The sequence below is a fragment of the Armigeres subalbatus genome, chromosome 1 (assembly GCF_024139115.2).
Source record: "Armigeres subalbatus isolate Guangzhou_Male chromosome 1, GZ_Asu_2, whole genome shotgun sequence".
Lineage (NCBI taxonomy): Eukaryota > Metazoa > Arthropoda > Insecta > Diptera > Culicidae > Armigeres > Armigeres subalbatus.
The window spans coordinates 246,257,972-246,282,728 of NC_085139.1; the positions used below are offsets into that span (position 1 = coordinate 246,257,972).

The window sequence follows — 24,757 nt, forward strand, 5'->3', positions numbered from 1 at the left end:
GCTGAAGCTGATGTTCATTCGGCACAAATCTCCTGTCATTGTCTTTCAAGTGATAGTATTCACCCATGCATTCATATAGGGCCGTCGCATTCACGCAGCAGCGAGTGAACTGAATGGGCTGTCACTGCGGGCTGCGTGTGCAATGAGAAGAGAGGTCTTTTGTTTACTCTTTCTTTGATTTTTGCTGCTAACCATTTTCAGTTTTCACAGTTAGGAAGTGAGTGTGAAGAGGATATGGTATCAATTTCAACAAATTTCAGTCACTGAGATTGAGAATTCGCACCACTGGTTATTTATCTTCTTATATATAAAAATGAAATGGTCTGTGTTCGTATCCGCATAACTCGAAAACGGTTGGATGGATTTTCTTCATTTCTTCAGCAAATATGTTCGTTATCGTTTCCGACGGGTTGATATGATATTTACTTACTCAAAAATAACGAATAAAGATGAGTAAATCGAGCAAAACTAAAAGTTAGATTCGTATGGAAATTGAGCAGAACAGTTTAAAACGCACATTTTCGCCTACTATGCAGGACAACGTCTGCCGGGTCGACTAGTTATTAATATTTCTAATACTTGTTTGCCAAAGCAGGCGCTTAATGATATGTATAAGAAAATACTTATACATCGCATTAGTCATATACATTCCGAAACTTATACTTTTCGTTAACTTATGAATGTTATTAGCTTTTCGATATGGGATCATTCATTAGGTGGCATGATGAAGAGTATAAGTATTTTCGAATGTTTTTTTGCTATATGCCATAACTCATAAAAAGCTTGTGTTGTATTAGCGAAGAACGCTCGGATCGTTTTTTACGCTGCTTGGAACGTGAAATATTGTTATTCCTTCGCTTCCTCAACGGAATGCAAAAATTGCGCCCTACGAATCCTCACAGAAGATCGATTGTTTGTTGTGTGTGCTGGGCCGTGCAATAGTTCATTTCATATCACGTGCGTTGGTATGAGTAAACAGCAAATGCTAAACATGTACGAGAGCCACAGGGGAGTTGCATGGTTATGCGACGGATGTTTATCTCGTTTCCGAAACTGGAGGAAGACTTGCGACGATATGCCTATTGAAACGAACAACATGCAACGGGATATATCTGAACTGAAAAGTCAGGTATTTCACATAATCGATGTGTTGGAAGGGAAGTTATCGGACGACTCAGTTCTGAAGCACTCAACACCGATCACCGCATCAAGACTTATGAATGGAACAAGCAGCAAAAGGAACGCAACGGAGTCCATCCAATCGGCACCGATCGAAGCGCACGGCGATAGTGAAACAGCAGCACATGCAGAAGATCATTGTGCATTATCGGAGGAAACTTTTTCTTTACTTCTAACTAATATTGACAATTCGGTTTCTGAAAATGTCATTAAAGATATGGTTTGTCGATGCCTTGTTGCCCCAAACACAGATTGCAAGAGAATAGTGAAACTTGTTCCTAAGCATGTAGACTGCAGAACGCTAGACTATGTTTCTTTCAAGATCATTCTAAACGATAAGTGGAAAATGTTGGCACTTTGTAGTTCGACTTGGCCAAATGGCATAAAATCTCGCGAGTTTATTAGTCGTTCAAATAACGTTTGGAAGCCATAGATTAATATTAATTCGCAGTAGTTCTCGCTTTATGCAGTGAAATAACGTTTTTTATTTTATTTTGTGTAGCTGTATTAATTATTCTTTTCTGTTGAGTAAGATGAATTGTAAATCTTCTATTATTGCTAGTGTAATATGTATGTTCTATTTAGAGTTAATTGGTTCAATAAGACCACAATCAGGTCAGTTGGATATAAAATAAATAAACAAATAAACATATAAGGTTATTTTTTAACGTGTACACATTCCTGCATTCCTGGCACTCCGCCGAATCAGCGAACCTGAACATATGCAGGAACTTTTAAAGCAGCCATGTTCAGACAAAACCTGTGATGGGTGGAAGTTAACCCGACCGGCCATTTAAGACAGTTACCGCTCAGCTTCTGAGACGAGCAGACGTATTTTTGATTGCGCTCTCCGAAAGTCAAGCGATTAAATCCTGTGGTTTATTTTTCATCCGTCCGTGCCGCGTCGCGTTTTAGTGATCCGCGATGAGGCGAGAAAATACTTTTCGAATAGATTACTCGCGCTTCCCAGTGAAGCCGTCTTTCGAAAAGGTGCATGGCTTCTGCCACACTGTCTTAGGGCTGAAGAAAGAAGATGTTGTGAGATTCCAGTGCCACCGCGGTGAACAATGTGCGTTCGTCAAGGTTAAAGACCTGACGCTCGCACAAAAAATCGTGGACGAACACGACGAAAAGCATGAAGTGGATATTCAGGGAAGAAGCACAAGCTCCGTATAACCATGGAAGATGGAAGTGTGGAAGTGAAAGTGCACGACTTGCCGGAAAACGTTCCCGAAGAGAAGATCGTCGGTATCCTCAGTGCGTTCGGCGAAGAGAGTTGCTACGCGAGCTGACGTGGGGTGATGGTTTTGAGTTTGGTGGATTCCGCTCGGCATATGGTCGGTCCGTATGCTGATTCAGCGAAATATTGATTTGTGCGTCACGATTGGTGGTCAGCAGGCGTACATCGTTTACAAGGGGCAGATTTCTTCATGCAAACACTGCAAAGAACAAGCCCACACTGGCATATCTTGTGTGCAGAACAAGAAACTGCTGGTCCAGAAGAGCTACGCCAACGTGACGAAACAAGCTGTGCCACGATCACAACCGAAGAAGACAAGCGCCACAAAACCTTCGATCGTCAAACCGGTCGGAGAGCGTACTGTCGCTCCACCACCAGCATCGCTGGAGGCCTTTCCCGAGCTGCCGAAGCCAGCGAGTCAGACCGAACCGTCTGGCTCATTAATTGTACCAGCCAGCCAGCCACTGAGCATCGTTAGAACGACGTCCCCAAGCCCGTTGTTGAACATGCAAAGCGCGTGCAGTTCATCATCGTCATCACTGCGCACACAAACGTACAGCGCCGAAGCAGTCTTGGCCGACTTGTTTAAAAAGCCTGTGACTCGATCGCAGAGCCGAACCACCGGCAACGAAACGGATGACTCGTCAACATCCACAAGAAGCGGGCGAAGCCGAGGACGTCCACCCGGCAAAAAGCAACGATGCGACGACGGTGACGACGAGCAGGGCGTAGATTCTCTTCCATAAATGGCTCTCACGTCGTACAACCTCGAATCCATCAACATCGGAACAATCACGAACTCCGCGAAACTCCACGCGCTCTGAACCTTCATCAGTAGCCAAAGCCTCGATATCGTGTGTCTGCAAGAAGTCGAGAACGAACAGCTTTCCTTGCCTGGCTTTGTCGTTTTTGCTAATGTAGATCACACGAGGAGAGGGACCGCTGTTGCAGTGAAGGAGCACATCCAGGTCACTCACGTCGAGAAAAGCCTCGACAGCCGGCTGATCGCGTTGAGAGTGCACGACACGACAATTTGCAACATTTACGCTCCCTCCGGCACTGCACAGCGCGCTGCTAGAGAAGAATTTTTCAATGGCACTCTGGCCTACTACCTTCGCCACCCCACTGAGAACATCATCCTCGCTGGTGATTTCAACTGTGTGCTGCGAGCTTGCGACTCGTCCAGCCCGAATACAAGCCCGTCTCTCAAAACAGCCGTACAGCAGCTGCAGCTGCATGACGCGTGGGAAAAGCTGTGTCCGCTTGACCCTGGGTTCACGTACGTCAGTCTCGACTTGCCCGTATGTACGTGAGCGCCGGCCTACGAAACAAGCTCCAGTCCGCCGACACGTACGTTTGTCGCTTCACAGACCACACATGGCTGACATTACGACTCTGTTTCCCCCGACTGTGACACGAGCCCGGTTGCGGCTTCTGGGCTCTTCGACCGCATCTTCCAACCAAAGAAAACGTAGCCGAGTTCCATTATAAGTGGCAATATTGGACTCGGCAGCGCAGGAACTACGGGTCGTGGATGGAATGGTGGCTGTCGTACGCTAAGCCCAAAATCAAATCGTTTTTCAAGTGGAAATCTCGAGCCGCTTTCGAGGAATTTCACGATGCGCACCAGCGTCTCTATGCGCAACTACGGCTGGCGTACGACGGATATTACCAACACCCCGAAATGTTGACCACCATAAACCGCTTAAAAGGTGAAATGCTGGCGCTACAACGGAACTTTTCCCACGCGTTTATGCGCATAAATGAAACGCACCTGGCCGGAGAGCCCATGTCAATTTTCCAGCTGGGGGAAAGACGACGGAAAAAAACAACCATCACGCAGCTGCAAACGGCTGAGAACGAGATTGCAAATGAGCCACAAGCAATAGAAGCAAATCTGTTTGCTTTTTCTCCGGCCTCTACTCGGAAGAAGCAGCAGATAACAACGAGGACGGGTTTGTTTGCGAACGCGTTATCCCACCGGACGACCCACTGAACGGGAGATGCACAGAAGAGATCACGACGGCAGAAATATTATCTGCTATCAAAACAAGCGCAGCAAAACGATCACCAGGAGCCGACGGGATCCCACGAGAGTTTTACCTCCGCATGTTCAACGTCATCCACCGTGAGTTGAACTTGCTTCTCAATGAAGCACTCACCGGCAATCTTCCCCATGCTTTCGTCGAAGGTATCATCGTACTGGTGAAAAAGAAAGGTGGAGATAACACTGCCCGAGCGTACCGGCCCATTTCGCTGCTCAACAGCGATTATAAACTTCTCTCCCGCATATTGAAAATCCGACTAGAGTGCGTAATGCAAGCCCACCGTGTTTTGAGCGACGGACAGAAATGTTCGAACTCAGAGCACAACATCTTCCAAGCCACTCTCGCTCTGAAAGATCGGATCACCAATCTCCGTCATCACCGTCGCGCCGGTAAGCTCATCAGCTTCGATCTGGAGAACGCCTTCGATCGAGTGCGCCATTCATTCCTTTTCGACACCATGCGGTCGCTCGGCTTCAACGAGGAGCTCATCGCTCTTCTCGCACGCATTGCCAGTAGGTCTACATCCCGGATACTCATCAATGGGCGCCTCTCTCGTTCGTTCGAGATTGCTCGCTCTGTGCGGCAAGGGGACCCGTTGTCCATGCACCTTTTCGTCATCTACCTTCATCCTCTGGTGTGCCGGCTCGAGCAAGTGTGTGGGGAGGATTTGCTGGTTGCCTACGCCGACGACATCAGCGTCACAGAGAAACAGACGTCTCACTCAACACATGTTACATCGTTCACCTTTTTAACGGTTGATTTAATTTTCTGTAGGTGGTCAATCGGCCACCGATGGCGCTCCCATCGATTTTGCTTGGGTTTGACGTTTGCGCACTACCGCCATCTGGTTTCCGCTTGGCCACACACAGTGATTTTAGCATTGGGCGGAAATGTTTCCGTGACGATGATTTTGATTGCAATTTGTTCTAAGTGAGACGTCTGTTTATCTGTGTCAGCGTGATCGTAACATCACTGTGGCAGATCGAGGCGATAAGGGAAATCTTTCGTCGTTTTGGTCTTGCCGCCGGCGCGCAATTAAATTTGCGCAAAACTGTCTCGGTGAATGTGGGGTTTTGCGAAGGGAATATGTTTGACACCCAGTGGCTACAAACTACCCATGTAGTCAAAATTCTGGGTATTTCCTTCGCAAACTCTATACGGCTGATGACAACGCTGAACTGGAATGCGATGGTGGGAATGTTCGCACGGCAAATGTGGCTGCAATCTTTACGTAAGCTCACACTGCATCAGAAGGTGATCACGCTGAACACGTTCGGCACGTCAAATTTGTGGTACCTTTCTTCGATGCTGCCTCCTTTCGGCGTACATACGGTCAAAATCACGTCGTCGATGGAAACTTTCATATGGAGAGGAATAGTCGCCCGCGTTCCCATAATGCAACTGGCCCGAAACAAGGAGCACGGTGGCTTAGGCTTGCAAGTCCCGGCGCTCAAAGCTAAAAGTTTAGCAATTAATCGGCATTTAACCGAGATCGATTCCATTCCTCATTACAAATCCTTAATTTTCCACGCAAATCCTCGCCCAGCAACTCCAATGGATAATCCTGACCTAAAACTAATCCTTTCCAATTTATCCCACATTCCTCGCCAAATTCAACAAAACCCCTCCGCCGATCAAATCCATCAACACTTCGTACTGCAAACTGAGCTACCAAAGGTGGAACAAAACAGTCCGGCAGTTGACTGGCCACGCGCGTGGCGTAACATCCATATGAAAGAGCTCTCGTCAGCGCAACGATCTCAACTCTATCTCTTCGTCAACGGGAAAACCGAGCACCGCAAACTGCTGCATGTGATGCGTTTATCAGCTGATGAGAATTGTCAACACTGTGCCAATCAAACACAAGAAACACTTCAACATAAATTCTCTTCTTGTGCTCGTGTCGGCCCGGCATGGACGGTCCTGCAGCAGAAGCTGGCGGAAGTAATGGCCCGCTTTGCCAGGCATACGGAGAGCGGTTCGTGTAAAAATTCTGAAACTGCTAATAAATTACATCTGCTTCGTTAATAATAATAATGATATAATTGATGTTAACGCTCTAGAGTTTCAACTTAACATAAATGTTTGAACTATACAACAACTTTGTAAATATTAACATGAATTGACTAAATAAACTGAATTTTAAACCACAAAAAAAAAAAAAATTTAAAGCCACACATTTTGGCGATCCTGATAGTATATTTTTTGGATTCTGTCGCTGATTTCATGAGGTGAGTTGAATTCAAGTGGTTAAATTGTGACGAGTGATATATTTTAGTTTGCAAAACCAAACCACCGCAAAACCACCGTCGGAAAATTGTTTGTGGTTTTCAAAACCACAAGACGCGTCTCGAAGACCGAGATAATGGTTTGTGGATCCCAAAATTACAAGACGCGTCTTGAAGACCGTCAGAAAATGGTTTGTGGTTTGCAAAATCGCAATGCGCGTCTGGAATATCGGTGGAAATGGCTTGTGGTTTAGAAAACTATAAGGCGTGTCTGAAAAGTGGTCCAAAAATGTATTACAGTTTGTGAAACTACAAAGTGCCAATGGAGGACCAACGGGAAATGCTTAAGATCTAGAAAATCTCAAAGTCCTGCGAGCATTGATTTTGGTTAAAACAAATTTAGATTTCATGAAGGCACTTGGCGACGTTAGTGTACATGAGACTACCAGTTGAGCTATAATATAGCGAAATCTGAGAAAAATGGAGAAATATTCTATGCTGTTCGAAACTGTTCGAAAATCCAAATGCATATAATATCTGAAAATTTATCTTGGAGTGTACTGACTTAGTAGGATGTTCGGAAATTCGAATTTATTATGCGTAAGATTAGCCAACCAAACCAAAAAAAAATTAAACCTGTGCTCAGGCTTCTATTTTTATCAGGCGGTGCTAAGCTGTCAAATGTTTGTTGCCTCCAATCAAGCGAATTCCGACGGCACTAACACCACTACTACGTAGTCTATGATAAATAAGCACTGCAGTGAGTGAGAGTTTAGGACACCTCTGGTACCAGAGTGTATGTAATTAAGAGTGGCGACATGTGCCGCATTTGACAGGTCTCCTACTCGTTTGAAACACGCATTTGTATGGGAATGACAGATGAATTTTGTTCCAATTCTGACAGTGTCGTCACTCTTAATTACATACACTCTGTCTGGTACTAGTTGATGGTAAATGGCTGACGCAAAACTAATAGTTGGATTAAATGTACGGATTTGGATTGGATTTGGAATGGATTTGAATTGGATTTGGATTGGCTTTGGATTTGGATTGGATTTGGATTGAATTTGCATTGGATTTGATTTTGATTGAATTTGGATTAGCATAGATTTTCTTAGGGTAAGACACCCAGAAATCGCCCTCCCCCCAGTTTTCGCCCACCTATTTTAAAATCTTCATTTCTCGTAAACTAGTTGCTGAAAACAGTGACAGTTAGAGTTTTTCCATACAAGCATCAATAAATTATGAAAAAACCTGAACTTTAACTGTTTCCAACAACTAGTTTTCGAGAAATGAAGGTTTTAAAATAGGTGGGCGAAAACTGGAGGGAGGGCGATTTCTGGGTGTCTTACCTATCTTTTATAGTTTGTTATTAAATCTTATTAGTAATGAAGTTCAACACCGCTTAGTTTTGGATTGCATTTGGGTAAAATATGGAATGTTTTTTTAGAAGAAATTTGAACTTCATTGTATTTGACAAACAAAAGAATGCTTCGTAAATTTGTTGTCATCCAGCAAAAGAATGAATCACGTTTTATCTTTCGCGACCCACAGTTTGGGAACCCATGCTCTGAATCATTGTTCTGGTATTAAAACCATGATGTTGAGTTAAGTTTATTTTGGTGTGCAGTTTTGAATGAAGTTAACCGGTTGCTCAAATGCAACCGATGTTCACCTTCGTCTCATTTACATAACCCAGGGGAAAAACAAGCAATGCATCCAATGCTAGAAGGTTTTTTTTGGCGTTTTTAATGAGCGAAGAAGGGAAATGTGAGGAGCAGCTCCTCTTTTTAGTAGTAATGTTGATAATATTAAAAGATCATTAATTTTATTATCTATAATAATTCAATTAAAATTAAAATGAGTAAAATGCATTCAGCCTGTCAATCGGGCTTCCTGAGGAAATCTCTTCAATGCTTCCTAAGGAAGCATTTTCCAAAGCTTACTTGAGCATCCGATCCCAAGCTTCCTGGGGAAACCTTTTCAAAGCTTCCTGAGAAAGCCTTTCCAAAGCTTCCTGATAAAGTCTATGCAAAGCCTCCTGAGGAAGCCTTTCTAATGATTACTGTGGAAGCCTATACAAAGCTTACTCGCTTACTTGAGAAGCCTTCTCGAAGCATTTTCAATACTTTTTGAGGAAGCCTTTCCAAAGCTTCCTAAGGAAGCCTTTCCAAAGCTTCCTAAGGAAGCCTTCCAAAGCTTTCTAAGGAAGCCTTCCAAAGCCTTCTAAGGAAGCCTTCCAAAGCTTCCTAAGAAGCCTTGCACAGCTTCGCCTTTCTGTTGCTTACTGTGGAAGCCTTTCCATAGCTTCCTGATGAAGCCTTTCCGAAGCTTTCCAAGGAAGCCTTTCCAAAGCTTCCTGAGGAGGTGTTTCAAAAGCTTCCTTGGGAAGCCTTTACAAAGCTTCCTTGGGAAGCCTTTACAAAGCTTCCTTGGGAAGCCTTTACAAAGCTTCCTTGGGAAGCCTTTACAAAGCTTCCTTGGGAAGCCTTTACAAAGCTTCCTTGGGAAGCCTTTACAAAGCTTCCTTGGGAAGCCTTTACAAAGCTTCCTTGGGAAGCCTTTCCAAAGCTTCCTTGGGAGGCCTTTTCAGAACTTCCTCGGTAAGCCTTTCCAAAGCTTCCTGAGGCAGCCTTTCCAAAGCTTCCTGAGGCAGCCTTTCCAAAGCTTCCTTGGGAAGCCTCCAGCTCCTCCAGCTCCTTGGGAAGCCTTTCCAGCTTCCTTGGGAAGCCTTTCCAGCTTCCATGGGAAGCCTTTCCAAAGCTTCCTTGGGAAGCCTTTCCAGCTTCCTTGGGAAGCCTTTCCAAAGCTTCCTTGGAAGCCTTTCCAAAGCTTCCTGGGAAGCCTTTCCAAAGCTTCCTTGGGAAGCCTTTCCAGCTTCCTTGGGAAGCCTTCCAAAGCTTCCTTGGGAAGCCTTTCCAAAGCTTTCTTGGGAAGCCTTTCCAGCTTTCTTGGGAAGCCTTTCCAAAGCTTTCTTGGGAAGCCTTCCAAAGCTTCCTTGGGAAGCCTTCCAAAGCTTCCGTGGGGCCTTTCCAAAGCTTCCTTGGGAAGCCTTCCAAAGCTTCCTTGGGAAGCCTTCCAAGGCTTGGGAAGCCTTTCCACAGCTTCCTTGGGAAGCCTTTCCAAAGCTTCCTTGGGAAGCCTTTCCAAAGCTTCCTTGGGAAGCCTTTCCAAAGCTTGGGAAGCCTTTCCAAAGCTTCCTTGGGAAGCCTTTCCAAAGCTTCCTTGGGAAGCCTTTCCAAAGCTTCCTTGGGAAGCCTTTATCAGGTGGAAGATGACTTGCGGACCCTCCGTAGACTGCGTGGTTGGCGACGTGTAGCCATGGACCGAGCCGAATGGAGAAGACTCTTATATACCGCACAGGCCACTTCGGCCTTAGTCTGATTAAATAATTGGGAAGCCCTTCCAAAGCTTCCTTGGGAAGCCTTTCCAAAGCTTCCTTGGAAACCTTTCAAAGCTTCCTTGGGAAGCCTTTCCAGCTTCCTTGGGAAGCCTTTCCAAAGCTTCCTTGGAAGCCTTTCAAAACTTCCTTGGGAAGCCTTTCCAAAACTTCCTTGGGAAGCCTTTCCAGCTTCCTTGGGAAGCCTTTCAGCTTCCTTGGGAAGCCTTTCCAAAGCTTCCTGGGAAGCCTTTCCAAAGCTTCCTTGGGAGCCTTTCCAGCTTCCTTGGGAAGCCCTTCCAAAGCTTCCTTGGGAAGCCTTTCCAAAGTTTCCTTGGGAAGCCTTTCCAAAGCTGCCTTGGGAAGCCTTTACAAAGCTTCCTTGGGAAGCCTTTCCAGCTTCCTTGGGAAGCCTTTCCAGCTTCCTTGGGAAGCCTTTCCAAAGCTTCCTGGGAAGCCTCCAGCTTCCTTGGGAAGCCTTTCAGCTTCCTGGGAAGCCTCCAGCTTCCTTGGAAGCCTTTCCAGCTCCCTGGGAGCCTTTCCAAAGCTTCCTTGAGCCTCCAAAGCTTCCTTGGGAAGCCTTTCCAGCTTCCCTGGGAAGCCTTTCCAGCTTCCTTGGGAAGCCTTTCCAGCTTCCTGGGAAGCCTTTCCAGCTCCCTGGGAAGCCTTTCCAGCTTCAGAGCCTCCAGCTCCCAGCTTCCTGGAGCCTCCAGCTTCCTGGGAGCCTTTCCAGCCTCCAGCTTCCCTGGGGAAGCCTCCAGCTCCCAGCCTCCAGCTCCTGGGCCCTCCAGCTTCCTTGGGAGCCTCCAGCTTCCTTGGGAAGCCTTTCCAAAGCTCCTTGGGAAGCCTCCAGCTCCAGCTCCAGCTCCTTGGGAAGCCTCCAGCTTCCTTGGGAGCCTTTCCAAGCTTCCAGCTCCAGCTCCTTGGGAAGCCTTTCCAAAGCTTCCTGGGAAGCTCCTTGGGAAGCCTCCAGCTTCCTTGGGAAGCCTTTCCAGCTTCTTGGGAAGCCTTTCCAAAGCTTCCTTGGGAAGCCTTTCCAAAGCTTCCTTGGGAAGCCCTCCAAAGCTTCCTGGAAGCCTTTCCAAAGCTTCCTTGGGAAGCCTCCAAAGCTTCCTTGGGAAGCCTTTCCAGCTTCCTTGGGAAGCCTTTCCAGCTTTCTTGGGAAGCCTTTCCAAAGCTTCCTTGGAGCCTTTCCAGCTTCCTTGGGAGCCTCCAAAGCTTCATGGGAAGCCTTTCCAAAGCTTCCTTGGGAAGCCTTTCCAAAGCTTCCTTGGGAAGCCTTTCCAGCTTCCTTGGGAGCCTTCCAAAGCTTCTTGGGAAGCCTTTCCAAAGCTTCCTTGGGATGCCTTTCCAAAGCTTCCTTGGGAAGCCTTTCCAAAGCATGAAGCCTTTCCAAAGCTTCCTGGGAAGCCCAAAGCTTCCAGGAAGCCTTTCCAGCTTCCTTGGGAAGCCTTTCCAAAGCTCCCAGGAAGCCTTTCAAAGCTTCCTTGGGAAGCCTTCCAAAGCTTCTTTGAGAAGCCTTTCCAAAGCTTCCTTGGGAAGCCTTTCCAAAGCTTCCTTGGGAAGCCTTTCCAAAGCTTCCTTAGGAAGCCTTTCCAAAGCTTCCTTGGGAAGCCTTTCCAAAGCTTCCTTGGGAAGCCTTTCCAAAGCTTCCTTGGGAAGCCTTTCCAAAGCTTCCTTGGGAAGCCTTTCCAAAGCTTCCTTGGGAAGCCTTTCCAAAGCTTTCTTGGGAAGCCTTTCCAAAGCTTCCTTGGGAAGCCTTTCCAAAGCTTCCTTGGGAAGCCTTTCCAAAGCTTCCTTGGGAAGCCTTTCCAAAGCTTCCTTGGGAAGCCTTTCCAAAGCTTCCTTGGGAAGCCTTTCCAAAGCTTCCTTGGGAAGCCTTTCCAAAGCTTCCTTGGGAAGCCTTTCCAAAGCTTCCTTGGAAAGCCTTTCCAAAGCTTCCTTGGGAAGCCTCGGTGAAGTTTCTTTGTTCTGTTTTTGTTAATAATCAGTTTATGTGGAGTTTTGTGCAGTAGCTTGATCGGCACATCAAAACATCAACACGACACACGCACAGATTTTTGGAGAAAAGCGACATCTCGAGGGGAATAGTTGAAGTTTGTGCTTGCTAACAAGTGTTTTTTAAACATCGCACAAGTTTGTCTCGGTCGTTGAATACACAAAGGCGCAACCTACATCGTGAAAATGGAACCATGCTACTCCTGTTCGGGCTCATTAGATTCAAGCAGAGCGATTAACTGCAGCGGATCATGCGGCAGAGTTTTTCATTTCACATGCGTGGGAATGTCTAAATCGAATTACTTATCTTGGTGCGCAAGGATTGGATTATTTTGGTTCTGTGATTCATGCCGCCTGAATTTCGATCCGGCCGTCTATGATCGAGAGAAAACTGTTATGAAAGCACTACGAGAATTACTTATCCGCACGGATTCCATGGACACTCGTCTTGGAAATTACGGAGAAAACCTACGGAAGATCAACAAGACTCTATTTGACCCACATTCCCAATCGAAATCGAAAAGTAATTCTCCACAGCAGACCACTTTCTCACAATGCATGACATTAATCTCGACGAGTCCACTGATGATCCAATTAATCGCTCGAGGTCATTTTTGGAAATGTTGGATGAAGTAAATGGATCAATTGCACACCTTCCGGAAAAAATCGTCGTTGGGTCCAATAAGCGCGTTCAAATTGTTTGCAAACCAGCTATCAACACTGGTGGTAACCGAAATGCTCCCAGGTTCAATATTTCCACACAGCAAACGCATCCCCTCAATTTTCGAAGGAAACTGATGGTCGTGCTAATCCCGCTCACGCCAAATCTATCAACCGTGACACTCGTGATGCTTCCGTCAGACCTAACAGTCTTCAACTAAAGGTGGCAAACAACCTCCAAGCAACAAACGATGTTGATTCTTTCTATGTGACTCCATTCGCTCCCGACCAGAAAGAAGAAGAAGTAAAACAGTACGTGATGGACATCGCAAATGCTGCCCCCGCCTTAGTGAACGTAACAAAATTGGTTCCGCGGGGCAAAACGCTGAGGATCTTTCATTCGTGTCATTTAAAGTGACGATTTGCAAATCCGTTTCAAGTGCAGTCGGAGATTGCTGGTACTGGCCAGATGGTGTTACTGTCAGGAATTTGAGCCTAACCCAAAAACGGGTCATTTCCTCGCCTACCAATCGCTCAATAAAACATCTGCAACCATGTGCAACGAATCCTATCTCTCCGAAATACCAGCTCTACTCGCCGCCAAATTCCGCCTTCCTCTGGAATATCTATCGTCAACCGATGACATCTGCGACATTCGTACATATCACTCCGCCGCACTTCCTGTTTCCCCGGGTAAGATTCACAGTGGTATATGTCCCGCCGAAGCCGGGAGTGATACTGCACCAAATGTAAATAGTGGTTCAATTTCACAGATCAGCAAAAATCTACCAGAGGCAGCACAACAGTCCATTAATAACAGCAATATAGCCAGGAACGTCGTAAGCTCGAACATCCACCACTTGGCTGCACTTCCTATTTTTCCAGGTAAGTGGAACAGTGGTATATGTCAAGCCGAAGCCCGGAAGGATACTGCACATAGTGAAAAGTACATTTCTCAGTCTCAGTTTGGTTCATCTTTCGCAACAAGCAAGCAACGAACTTATCACAAGAGCACCAGATGGACGATTCAATTCGAATAATTGTCGATTCCGGCGAACTCGCGGAGCCATACCACGCGACCGCACTTCCTGTTTCGTCAGGTAAGTTTAACAGTGGTATATGTCCCGCCGAAGCCGGGAAGGATACTACACAAAGTCTCAGTAGTACTCCCTTTTTCCAGTTGAACAAAACTACTTTCCCTGATTCGTCGTATGGTGTGCTTCCCTCTATTCTTCAACCCTCATCGGACACAAATCTGAGGATTTATTACCAAAATGTTCGTGGCCTTCGCACAAAGATCGATGACTTGTTCCTGGCGACCTCGGAGACTGACTATGATGCAATAGTATTAACCGAAACGTGGCTGGACAACCGGATTTATTCAGCGCAACTATTCGGCTGTCAATATGCGGTATTCCGAAACGATCGCAATCCCCAAACAAACGCCGTGGGGGTGGTGTTTTGATTGCGGTTAATAAACGTCTAAATTCCTGTATTGATTCTGCGCCAATCAGTACATCGCTTGAGCAGCTCTGGGTGAAGATAAAAGCGAAGCATCGAACATTGAGCTTAGGAGTTCTATATCTTCCACCTGATAGAAAGAGTGATTTACATTGCATTGAGAACCACATTGATTCGATTGGAAGTGTGTTGTTGCGACTTGAACCAAATGATCTCGTCTTGATCTTCGAAGATTACAACCAACCCCACCTGCCATCTCTGGACATTCTACATTCAAGCATATCTCCAACCTGTGCTGCTCTTCTTGATGGGTTCAATCTGCATGGTCTAACACAATTAAATCATGTGTTTAATAGAAATTCTCGACTCCTCGATTTTCTTTTGGTTAACGAACCAGCCGTTTCGGAATGTTTGATAAACGAAGCCATCGAGCCACTAATAAGTCTCGATGCCGACCATCCGGCAGTGATGATGATCTGGACTGTCTTGACTTTCGCAAAGCCAATATAAGTGGACTGAGACAAACGCTAAGTCAATTTGATTGGCGGTATTTCGGTACCTTATTGAATGTAGAAGAAGCTGTGAAGTACTTTACACTTGTCATCAATCGCGCAATAGCTGAAAATGTTCCTGTAAAACAGCCACCGCCTAAACCAGCATGGGGAAATGCTCAACTTCGTCGTTTAAAACGAAAGAGATCAGCGGCATTGAAGAAATATTCTCAAAACCGGAACCCATCTACCAAACGACTGTTTTCACAGGCCAGCAATGATTATCGCTTATACAATCGCCTACTTTATCGCCGCCATGTACGTCGAACTCAGCAAAACCTTCGCTCAAATCCTAAGCAATTTTGGTCGTTTGTGAACACCAAGAGAAACGAGAAAGGGCTACCGGTTGAAATTTTTCTAGGAGATCGTCAAGCTAGTACGTGTTTGGACAAATGCAAACTCTTAGCTGACAAATTCAGGAGTGTTTTCTCGGACGCATCTGTCTCTGACAATCAGGTCAAAACAGCCTTGCAGAATGTTCCCAATGGTGTATTCAACTTCGACGCTTTCACAATAACTCCGGAACAAGTTAGACTTGCCATTGAGAAGCTTAAATTTTCATACGCTTCAGGACCAGATGGAATCCCTTCAAGTATATTGAAAAAGTGTGCTTCTGAGATCATTACCCCACTAACAAACATTTTCAACCTATCCCTGAGGCAAGGCATTTTCCCCGAAGAATGGAAATTTTCATACATGTTCCCGTGGGATCACTTCTCTTTGCGCGTGTTCAAAAGTATTTGAGATGCTTATCAACAATGCGCTATTTGCAGCATGTAAAATTACATATCTCTAGACCAACATGGCTTTCATCCGAAGAGATCTATCTGTACAAACCTTGTACCGTTCATTTCGTCATGTTTACGGAGCATGGAACATGGAGCTCAAGTCGACGTTGTATATACCGTTGTATAGCCGCTTTTGACCGTGTGGACCACCGAATCCTAATTGCGAAACTCAACAAACTGGGCGTATCAGATGTGTTGACAAGATGGTTCGAATCTTACCTTGTGAACCGAGAGCATTGCGGGAGAATTGGGTCAGCTGAATCGAACCACTTTACTAACAATTCCGGCGTCCCACAAGGAAGCAACTTGGGACCTTTGCTGTTTACTTTGTTCTTGAACGACGTTGCACTGATTCTCCCGCCACAGTTCCGTACGTTCTATGCCGATGATGTAAAAATGTACGCCGTAGTACGCTCTGTTACTGACTGTATGCATCTCCAGAATCTAGTTAGTACCTTTGAGAACTGGTGCTCCACTAATTCTCTTACGATAAGTGTGCATAAATGTAGCGTCATCACATACCATCGCAACAAGAATCCAATTTTATTTGGTTATACTATGAATAATCAACTTCTCCTTCGTGCGCACAGTGTCCAGGATCTGGGGATTACCCTCGATGCTGGTCTTACATTCAAGCAGCACTATTCGGACATCATCGCTAGAGCAAATAGGCAGTTGGGATTTATGTTTAAAATTGCCGAAGAATTCCGTGATCCATTGTGTCTGAAAGCATTATATTGCGCGCTCGTTCGATCCATACTAGAATTTGGCATGATTGTATGGTGCCCATTTCATTCTGTTTGGATCACAAGACTGGAATCCGTCCAACGAAAATTCGTACGCTACGCCCTACGGTTTCTCCCATGGAATAACCCGGAAACTTTTTTTTTTTTTTTTATTTCTTTATTAAAGAGGCTTGCAGCCCTAGGCTGGCTCACCTCTGATACCCGGAAACTCTTCCTCCATATGCCGACCGGTGTCGACTGCTAGGCCTTGATACCCTCGAAAGCAGGCGCGTCATGGCACAGGCGACTTTCCCCGCCAAAGTTTTGATTGGAGATATCGATAGTCCTGCAATACTGGGTCAACTGGGAATCTATGCTCCAGCACGAACTCTGCGCTCTAGAAGCTTCCTTCACCTGGACTTTCGTTCCGTCAACTATGGGATACATGATCCGATCCGATCTATGTCCGCGCGTTTCAACGAATTTTACTCACTCTACGACTTCAACGGCATCACATCATCTACATTCAGGAATCGAATTCAACATGAATTACTGGATCGAGATCAACGACCTTGAATCTCACTGGCCTCCTCTTTGATGCTGTATTATGAATAGTTTTGTATCCAGTTCTAGATTTTACCTTATTCTATAAGTCAATTTGTAAACTTTATATGTTCTGTTATGTTTTTTAAAAGATGTGGGGTTTTACGCCTTCTCGAACTCGGCAACTTGGCTGGTTCAAGTAGGCTTTTCCCCATCATATATCATATACCATATATTACTCCATTAAGACTATAAAAGTCAGATGAAAAAGATTAATAAATACAAATACAAATACAAAGCTTCCTTGGGAAGCCTTTCCAAAGCTTCCTTGGGAAGCCTTTCCAAAGCTTCCTTGGGAAGCCTTTCCAAAGCTTCCTTGGGAAGCCTTTCCAAAGCTTCCTTGGGAAGCCTTTCCAAAGTTTCCTTATGAAGCCTTTGCCAAGTTTCCTTAGGAAGCCATTTCAAAGCTTCCTGAAGCCTTTCCAAAGCTTCCTGGGAAGCCTTTCAGCTTCCTTGGGAAGCCTTTCCAGCTTCCTTGGGAAGCCTTTCCAAAGCTTCCGTGGGAAGCCTTCCAAAGCTTCAGCCTTCCAGCTTCCTTGGGAAGCCTTTCCAGCTTCCTTGGGAAGCCTTCCAAAGCTTCCTGGGAAGCCTTCCAAAGCTTCCTTGGGAAGCCTTTCCAGCTTCCCTTGGGAAGCCTTTCCAAAGCTTCATGGGAAGCCTTTCCAGCTTCCTTGGGAAGCCTTTCCAGCTTCCTGGGAAGCCTTCCAAAGCTTCCTTGGGAAGCCTTTCCAAAGCTTCCTTGGGAAGCCTTTCCAGCTTCCGTGGGAAGCCTCCAAAGCTTCCCTGGGAAGCCTTTCCAGCTTCCTTAGCCTTTCCAGCTTCCTTGGGAGCCTTTCCAGCTTCCTTGGGAAGCCTTTCCAGCTCCTTGGGAAGCCTCCAGCTCCCTTGGGAAGCCTCCAAAGCTTCCTTGGGAAGCCTTTCCAAAGCTTCCAGGAAGCCTTTCCAGCTTCCTGGGAAGCCTCCAAAGCTTCAGCCTTTCCAGCTTCAGCCTCCAGCTTCCTGGGAAGCCTCCAAAGCTTCCAGCCTCCAGCTTCCTTGGGAAGCCTTTCCAAAGCTTTCTTTGGAAGCCTTTACAAAGCTTCCTATGGAAGCCTTTCCAGCTTCCTTGGGAAGCCTTTCCAGCTTCCTTGGGAGCCTTTCCAAAGCTTCCCAGCCTTTCAAAGCTTCCTTGGGAAGCCTCCAGCTTCCTTGGGAAGCCTTTCCAGCTTCCTGGGAAGCCTTTCCAGCTTCATGGGAAGCCTTTCCAGCTTCCTTGGGGAAGCCTTTCCAGCTTCCTTGGGAAGCCTTTCCAGCTTCATGGGAAGCCTTTCCAGCTTCCTTGGAAGCCTTTCCAAAGCTTCAGCAGGAGCCTTTCCAAAGCTTCCTTGGGAAGCCTCCAGCTTCCTTGGGAGCCTTTCCAGCTCCTTGGGAAGCCTTTCCAAAGCTTCCTTGGGAAGCCTTTCCAAAGCTTCCTTGGGGCCTTTCCAAAGCTTCCTTGGGAAGCCCTTCCAGCTCCCAGGAGCCTTTCCAAAGCTTCCTTGGGAAGCCTTTCCCAAAGCTTCCTTGGGAAGCCTCCAAAGCTTCCTTGGGAAGCCTTTCCAGCTTCCTGGGAAGCCTTACCAGCTTCCTTGGGAAGCCTTTCCAAAGCTTCCTTGGGAAGCCTTCCAAAGCTTCCTGGGAAGCCTTTCCAAAGCTTCCTTGGGAAGCCAGCTTCCTTGGGAAGCCTTTCCAGCTTCCTTGGGAAGCCTTTCCAAAGCTTCCTGGGAAGCCTTTCCAAAGCTTCCTTGGGAAGCCTTTCCAGCTTCAGGAAGCCTTCCAAAGCTTCCTTGGGAAGCCTTTCCAAAGCTCCTTGGGAAGCCTTTCCAAAGCTTTCTTGGGAAGCCTTTCCAAAGCTTCTTGGGAAGCCTCCAAAGCTTCCAGCCTTTCAAAGCTTCCTTGGGAAGCCTTTCCAAAGCTTAGGAAGCCTTTCAAAGCTCCAGGGAGCCTTTCCAAAGCTTCCTTGGGAAGCCTTTCCAAAGCTTCCTGGGAAGCCTTTCCAGCTTCCTTGGGAAGCCTTTCCAGCTTCCTTGGGAGCCTTTCCAAAGCTTCCTTGGGAAGCCTTTCCAAAGCTTCCTTGGGAGCCTTTCCAGCTTCCTTGGGAAGCCTTTCCAGCTTCCTGGGAGCCTTTCCAAAGCTTCCTTGGGAAGCCTTTCCAAAGCTTCCTTGGGAAGCCTTTCCAAAGCTTCCTTGGGAAGCCTTTCCAAAGCTTCCTTGGGAAGCCTTTCCAAAGCTTCCTTGGGAAGCCTTTCCAAAGCTTCCTTGGGAAGCCTTTCCAAAGCTTCCTTGAGAAGCCTTCAGCTTCCTGGAGCCTTTCCAGCTTCCTTGGGGAAGCCTCCAGCTTCAGCAGGGAGCCTTCCAAAGCTTCCTGGGAAGCCTTTCCAGCTTCCTTGGGAAGCCTTTCCAAAGCTTCCTTGGGAAGCCTTTCCAAAGCTTCCTTGGGAAGCCTTTCCAGCTTCCTGGGAAGCCTTTCCAAAGCTTCCAGGAGCCTCCAAAGCTTCCTTGGGAAGCCTTTCCAGCTTCCTTGGGAAGCCTTTCCAGCTTCAGCAGGAAGCCTTTCCAAAGCTTCCTTGGGAGCCTTTCCAAAGCTTCCTTGGGAAGCCTCCAAAGCTTCCTTGGGAAGCCTCTTTCCAAAGCTTCCTGGGAAGCCTCTTTCCAAAGCTTCCTTGGGCCTCCAAAGCTTCCTTGGGAAGCCTTTCCAGCTTCCTTGGGAAGCCTTTCCAGCTTCCCAGCCTTTCCAAAGCTTCCTTGGGAAGCCTTTCCAAAGCTTCCCTGGGAAGCCTTCCAGCTTCCTGGGAAGCCTTTCCAAAGCTTCCTTGGGAAGCCTTTCCAAAGCTCAGCCCTCCAAAGCTTCCTTGGGAAGCCTTTCCAGCTTCCTTGGGAAGCCTTTCCAGCTTCCTTGGGAAGCCTTTCCAGCTCCCTTGGAAGCCTTTCCAAAGCTTTCTTGGGAAGCCTTTTAAAAGCCTTCTTGGGAAGCCTTTCCATTGCTTCCTTGGGAAGCCTTTCCAAAGCTCCCTTGGGAAGCCTTTTCAAAGCTTCCTTGTGAAGCCTTTCCAAAGTTTCCTTGGGAAGCCTTTCCAAAGCTTCCTTGGAAGCCTTTCCAAAGCTTCCTTGGGAAGCCTTTCCAAAGCTTCCTTGGAAGCCTTTCCAAAGCTTCCTTGGAAGCCTTTCCAGCTTCCTTGGAGCCTCCAGCTTCCAGCCTTTCCAAAGCTTCCTTGGGAAGCCTTTCCAAAGCTTCCTTGATGAGCCTTTTCAAAACTTCCTGAAGAAGCCTTTTCAAAGCTTCCTTGGGAAGCCTTTCCAAAGCTTCCTTGATGAGCCTTTCCAAAGCTTCCTTGGGAAGCCTTTCCAAAGCTTCCTTGGGAAGCCTTTCCAAAGCTTCCTTGGGAAGCCTTTCCAAAGCTTCCTTGGGAAGCCTTTCCAAAGCTTCCTTGGGAAGCCTTTCCAAAGCTTCTTTGGGAAGCCTTTCCAAAGCTTCCTTGGGAAGCCTTTCCAAAGCTTCCTTGGGAAGCCTTTCCAAAGCTTCCTTGGGAAGCCTTTCCAAAGCTTCCTTGGGAAGCCTTTCCAAAGCTTCCTTGGGAAGCCTTTCCAAAGTTTAATAATGTTACAGTTATAGTTACATTTATTTCACGAGTTTTACATTTTATAACTACCAAAGATATAAAACACGAAATGCATCTTCAGTAGCTGTTATAAACTGCACAAAATGTCAAAATGTTATGATGTCGATGAAATAGTATTTTTGTAGCTGATGACGTTATCTTGTATTGTTTTGAACGAAATAAAACTCGAGTAAATTCTGTTGCAAATTCGTGCAAAAATACAACTGAGCAGTATTCCAGTTATAAATTTCCCGACGAAACGTTCGAAACTGTTCGATTTTTTATAACTATAACGTCTGTTGAAGATGGCATTTTTACAGTTTCAATTTCATTTCCTAACTCCCATACAGTTTATAACTCTACTAAAGATGCCCTTATGCTACGTTTTGACAGGGCAAGTGAATTGAACAACTCAGTTGAATTCAATTGACTTGCCAAAAGTAGAACATGTGCAACTTTCTTTTCGTTCAAGTAAATTGAGTTAAGGTGTTTACACGTTCAATTCGTGTTCGATTCACCGACTTGCTCAATTCACTTGCCTGTCTTAACGTAGCATTAGGGTATGTGTGGTGAAGCGTTTCCAAAGCTGATAAAGTCTTTGAAAAGTTTCCTGAGTAAGTGTTTCCAAAGCTTTCAGAGGAAGCCTTTCCAAAGCTTCCTGCTATTTAGTGCCACACAATAAGATATGGTGCAGTAGGGGAAGAGGCCCCAAAACGCCCCCCCCGGGGCAAAACGACTTTCAGGTATTCACTTATATTTACCATGTTTGGCATTACTTCACGTCTAGTTTTATTAAGGCTATCTCAAACATGGTAAATGAGAACGTGCCCCTGGAGCCGACGTTCTGATTTACCATGTTTGAGATAGCCTTAATAAAACTAGACGTGAAATTATGTAGATTAGGTGAAAAAGTGAAAAAATAATGGAATGTAGGGAAAACTTAAATTTTCCACATTTTGATGAAACATCTAACGTTTCGGCGAGACAAAACGCCCTAGTGGAAATATCCTACAATGTACTCGCGTCTCCACGCACTGTTCATATCCGAATTCTGATGTGCCGACGCATGGTACGTTGTTCCCTAAGAGCTGCCTGCTTAAAGGCGTTTTGCCTCATGATTTTTCCGGCAACGAAATGTCGTCATTTGTTTGAAATGTGAATATTATCAATATGATTGAGATTTTTTCTAATTTTAATATGGCATCAGCTAGCTATATTGTTTAACTGTTGCGTGAGGTAGAAACACCCATAAAATCGTTATAGACAAGCGATGCAGGGAATCAGCTATAGCTGTCCAGATAGCGTTATTAAATGTATTCTTCACATCTAATACATCTTCTATTCAAACCACGTGCTATCTTAGCCGTTTTCGTTGCCGACCGAATTGCTTCTATGGTAGAACGGGCATTGTGGAACTCATACTGGTTGCTTGATAAGCCACCAGCACACTCCGTATAGTCCGTCAATCTATTTAGGATCACCCTCTCTAACAATTTACCAGAATGTGTAGAGTAGTCAAATTGGTCTGTTTGCCGAAGGCCGTTTCCAACGATCTGGGAAGTTTTGTTCGCCTAGGCAACGTTAAAGGCAGCTCCTGAACATATCGACAAGAATCGCGTGCTAAAGGACCGGGTTAGGAATACAATCCGAATCTGATGCCGTGTTTAGCTTAAGTTTTCTTGCAACGGCTTATCGTTAGTCACTAGCGGTACCACGTTCGCTGATTCCTACGGTGTGGCGGGCTTCATGCTTCGGGAACAAACCTTCAACTATATTGGCTAACGTCTTTGGGGATTTATCAGGAGGTGTGCTGTTGGTCCTAGCCATCACTATCCTGTATGCATCCCCCATGGAGTATTATTGGCCATCATACACGGCGTCTTTCTAGCCTGTTCGCTTCGGTTCTAGCACGTCGCAACCTTCTTTTAGCTCTAAGACAGGTTCTGCGAAGATCAGCTATCGTGCTCGTCCACCAGTGCACCGGTTGGCATAGTCCTCCTGGGCATTGTTACGTCACATGGTCATGTTAGGACATCGGATAACTAATCACCACTAAGGCCTAGAGCCCGATTTTCTCACCGTAGTGATTCTTCCAGCAGTTTTGGGTCGAACTGCGAGGTACGCCATCCTAGATCAGCTTTTCTGACCCGCCTTGTGGTTCTGTTGGAGTTATAGCTGACCATAACACGTATTTCCTGATGGCCACTAGCAGTATACCTTTCGTAAACCCTCCATTCAGGCTCCACCGTCCATCCAGCGCTGCAAAAGGTCAAATCGATGCATGACGATGACTCACCATTTGGTCCTCTGAACGTTGACGCTTGGCCCTCGTTCAGCAGAACTACGCCACAACGTCAAAGCGTAGATGATTCTGTCGCAACCTGCGAAGCCCTCTTACAGTTCCATGTTCCAATCGTGATCTTTCCTGTATCGTTTAGAGCCCATTTGTAAATTACATAACGCTTTAAAGGTTGGGTTGGGGTGATACTTGTCATAGTATTACGGCCAATACAAATTTTAGGACCGTTCCAGAGAAAACCCCATTAAGAGTGGGTGGATCAGACTGAAAGTGGCCCCTTTCTGTCGCTATGTAATTTGCGAATAAACCCTTAAGATCCCCGCATACGTTTTGACAGTTTATCCATTGTGCGCCCACTACCAGAGCTTGGGTTAGTGCACTTTAAGCCAGATACGGTCGATTTGGTAAGGCCTGCTTGCGGATATATGCAGCTTCTAAAAAAATAAGAGCCCAATAGGTGTGGATTATCACATCAAAAATATAATTCATTATTTCGTAGACATACACATATTTAATTAGAAATTAGCAATGGATTTTACTCTTCTTTCACGTTAAAAGAACACAGCTCCCTGAGTGGACTAGTGGCGCGTTTACTTCACCGGTTTCATCTGCCAGAGACCATCGTTGAGATAGTGACAATTCTCCACACCGACTCCCTTATTAACCTTGGCTCTGAAAACAAAAATTACAAAATCAACCAGAGATCCTGATCCGCGCCGAAGAAACCTCCTACATGTCATCCGTGGACAGCGTCGTCTGTCCGATGGCTAGGGCATGGTTTTTGCCCTCAGCCATAATCGCCACCACCGTGCCCTTGTCCACTTTGGTCATGCAGGCACCGGGCGACGTCAGACCCGGGCACATGATGTTGGCCCCACTCAGTACGAATCGGATGGCACCTTTGTCCACTTGTTCCATCGGCAGGAAAAACGGGTACTTGTGGTAGAGTCGCAGTGTGGGCATCCACGAGCCCTCCCGGTGCCGGAAAAATAGCTGATCCCCGGCGCTGTTTACCAAAATTTCGATGTGATCGTGGCTGAAAATAAAAAAAATGTGAGTTAATGAAATTCAGAAGGCGATTGCAAAAACAAGGAATCAACCATTTCACAATGCGGAACTGATCCTTCTTGGGCAGCACCATATCGATATGGCCCTCGATATGTGGATACTGCTCGATGAGCTTATTCCGAATGCCCTTCTGGACCGACGACTTTAGCTGCTGGACACCGGAGATGCTCTCCTTTTCGTCGAATCTGTAGTCGAAATAACTTCGATTAGAAAGGGCTGCACTAAAGGAATTATCGTGTGGATACTTACTTTTTAAACATCCTAATAACCTAGGGCTACTGATTAACCTTAAGAAATTAAAAAGTGACTAATTTACTGTGTTAAATTTAAGGAAATTGGTGAAGGAAGAGTTTCGCACAATGCAAAACCACCCAAAACTGTTTTGTTTTTGCCTTTTTTTGACACGATTGATTTAACTCCACTCCGTCCGGCAGTTTGACAGAAGTTTGACATTCATCATCATCCGTCATCATTGTAATCATCATGATTACTATACACGGGTAAAAAAAACGATCCGCACATTTAAGTTCAAGATTATCATCAGCTAAAAAAATACCGATTCTTTCGGTAATAATTAAGATTATTTAGAATCAGGAAGTTCAATAAGACCACCCGAATAAAAAATACAGTAGAATAACAATACAATTGATTGTAACACTACTATTAAAAACATTAAATTGGCAATAGATTATATTGTAAATGAAACCAAAGAAATACATTAGAATGCATTGTTATGAACCATATATTCAAATGTAAATGAAGTTTTCGCAATAGAATGTACGGGTTGTTAAGTATCGTAACTATACAAAATCTGAGATTTTTCCATACATTTTTTTCGTCACACAATAGAGTGTATGGTTAATATATTGTTGAAATATCCGAACAAAACTGTTCAAAATACAATGGATTGTAT

General features: G+C 45.7%; 1 protein-coding gene across 1 annotated transcript; it reads right to left on the reverse strand.

Moving 5' to 3' along the window:
- Positions 1–23,234: 23,234 nt before the first annotated feature.
- LOC134212427 (malignant T-cell-amplified sequence 1 homolog) lies at positions 23,235–24,261 on the reverse strand. The gene is made up of 4 exons (XM_062690276.1): positions 24,094–24,261; positions 23,877–24,029; positions 23,510–23,812; positions 23,235–23,448 (listed from the first exon to the last, which is right to left on the reverse strand). The coding sequence occupies exons 1-4, from the start codon at positions 24,102–24,104 to the stop codon at positions 23,367–23,369; spliced, it is 549 nt and encodes a 182-aa protein (XP_062546260.1). The 5' UTR covers positions 24,105–24,261; the 3' UTR covers positions 23,235–23,366.
- Positions 24,262–24,757: the final 496 nt, after the last annotated feature.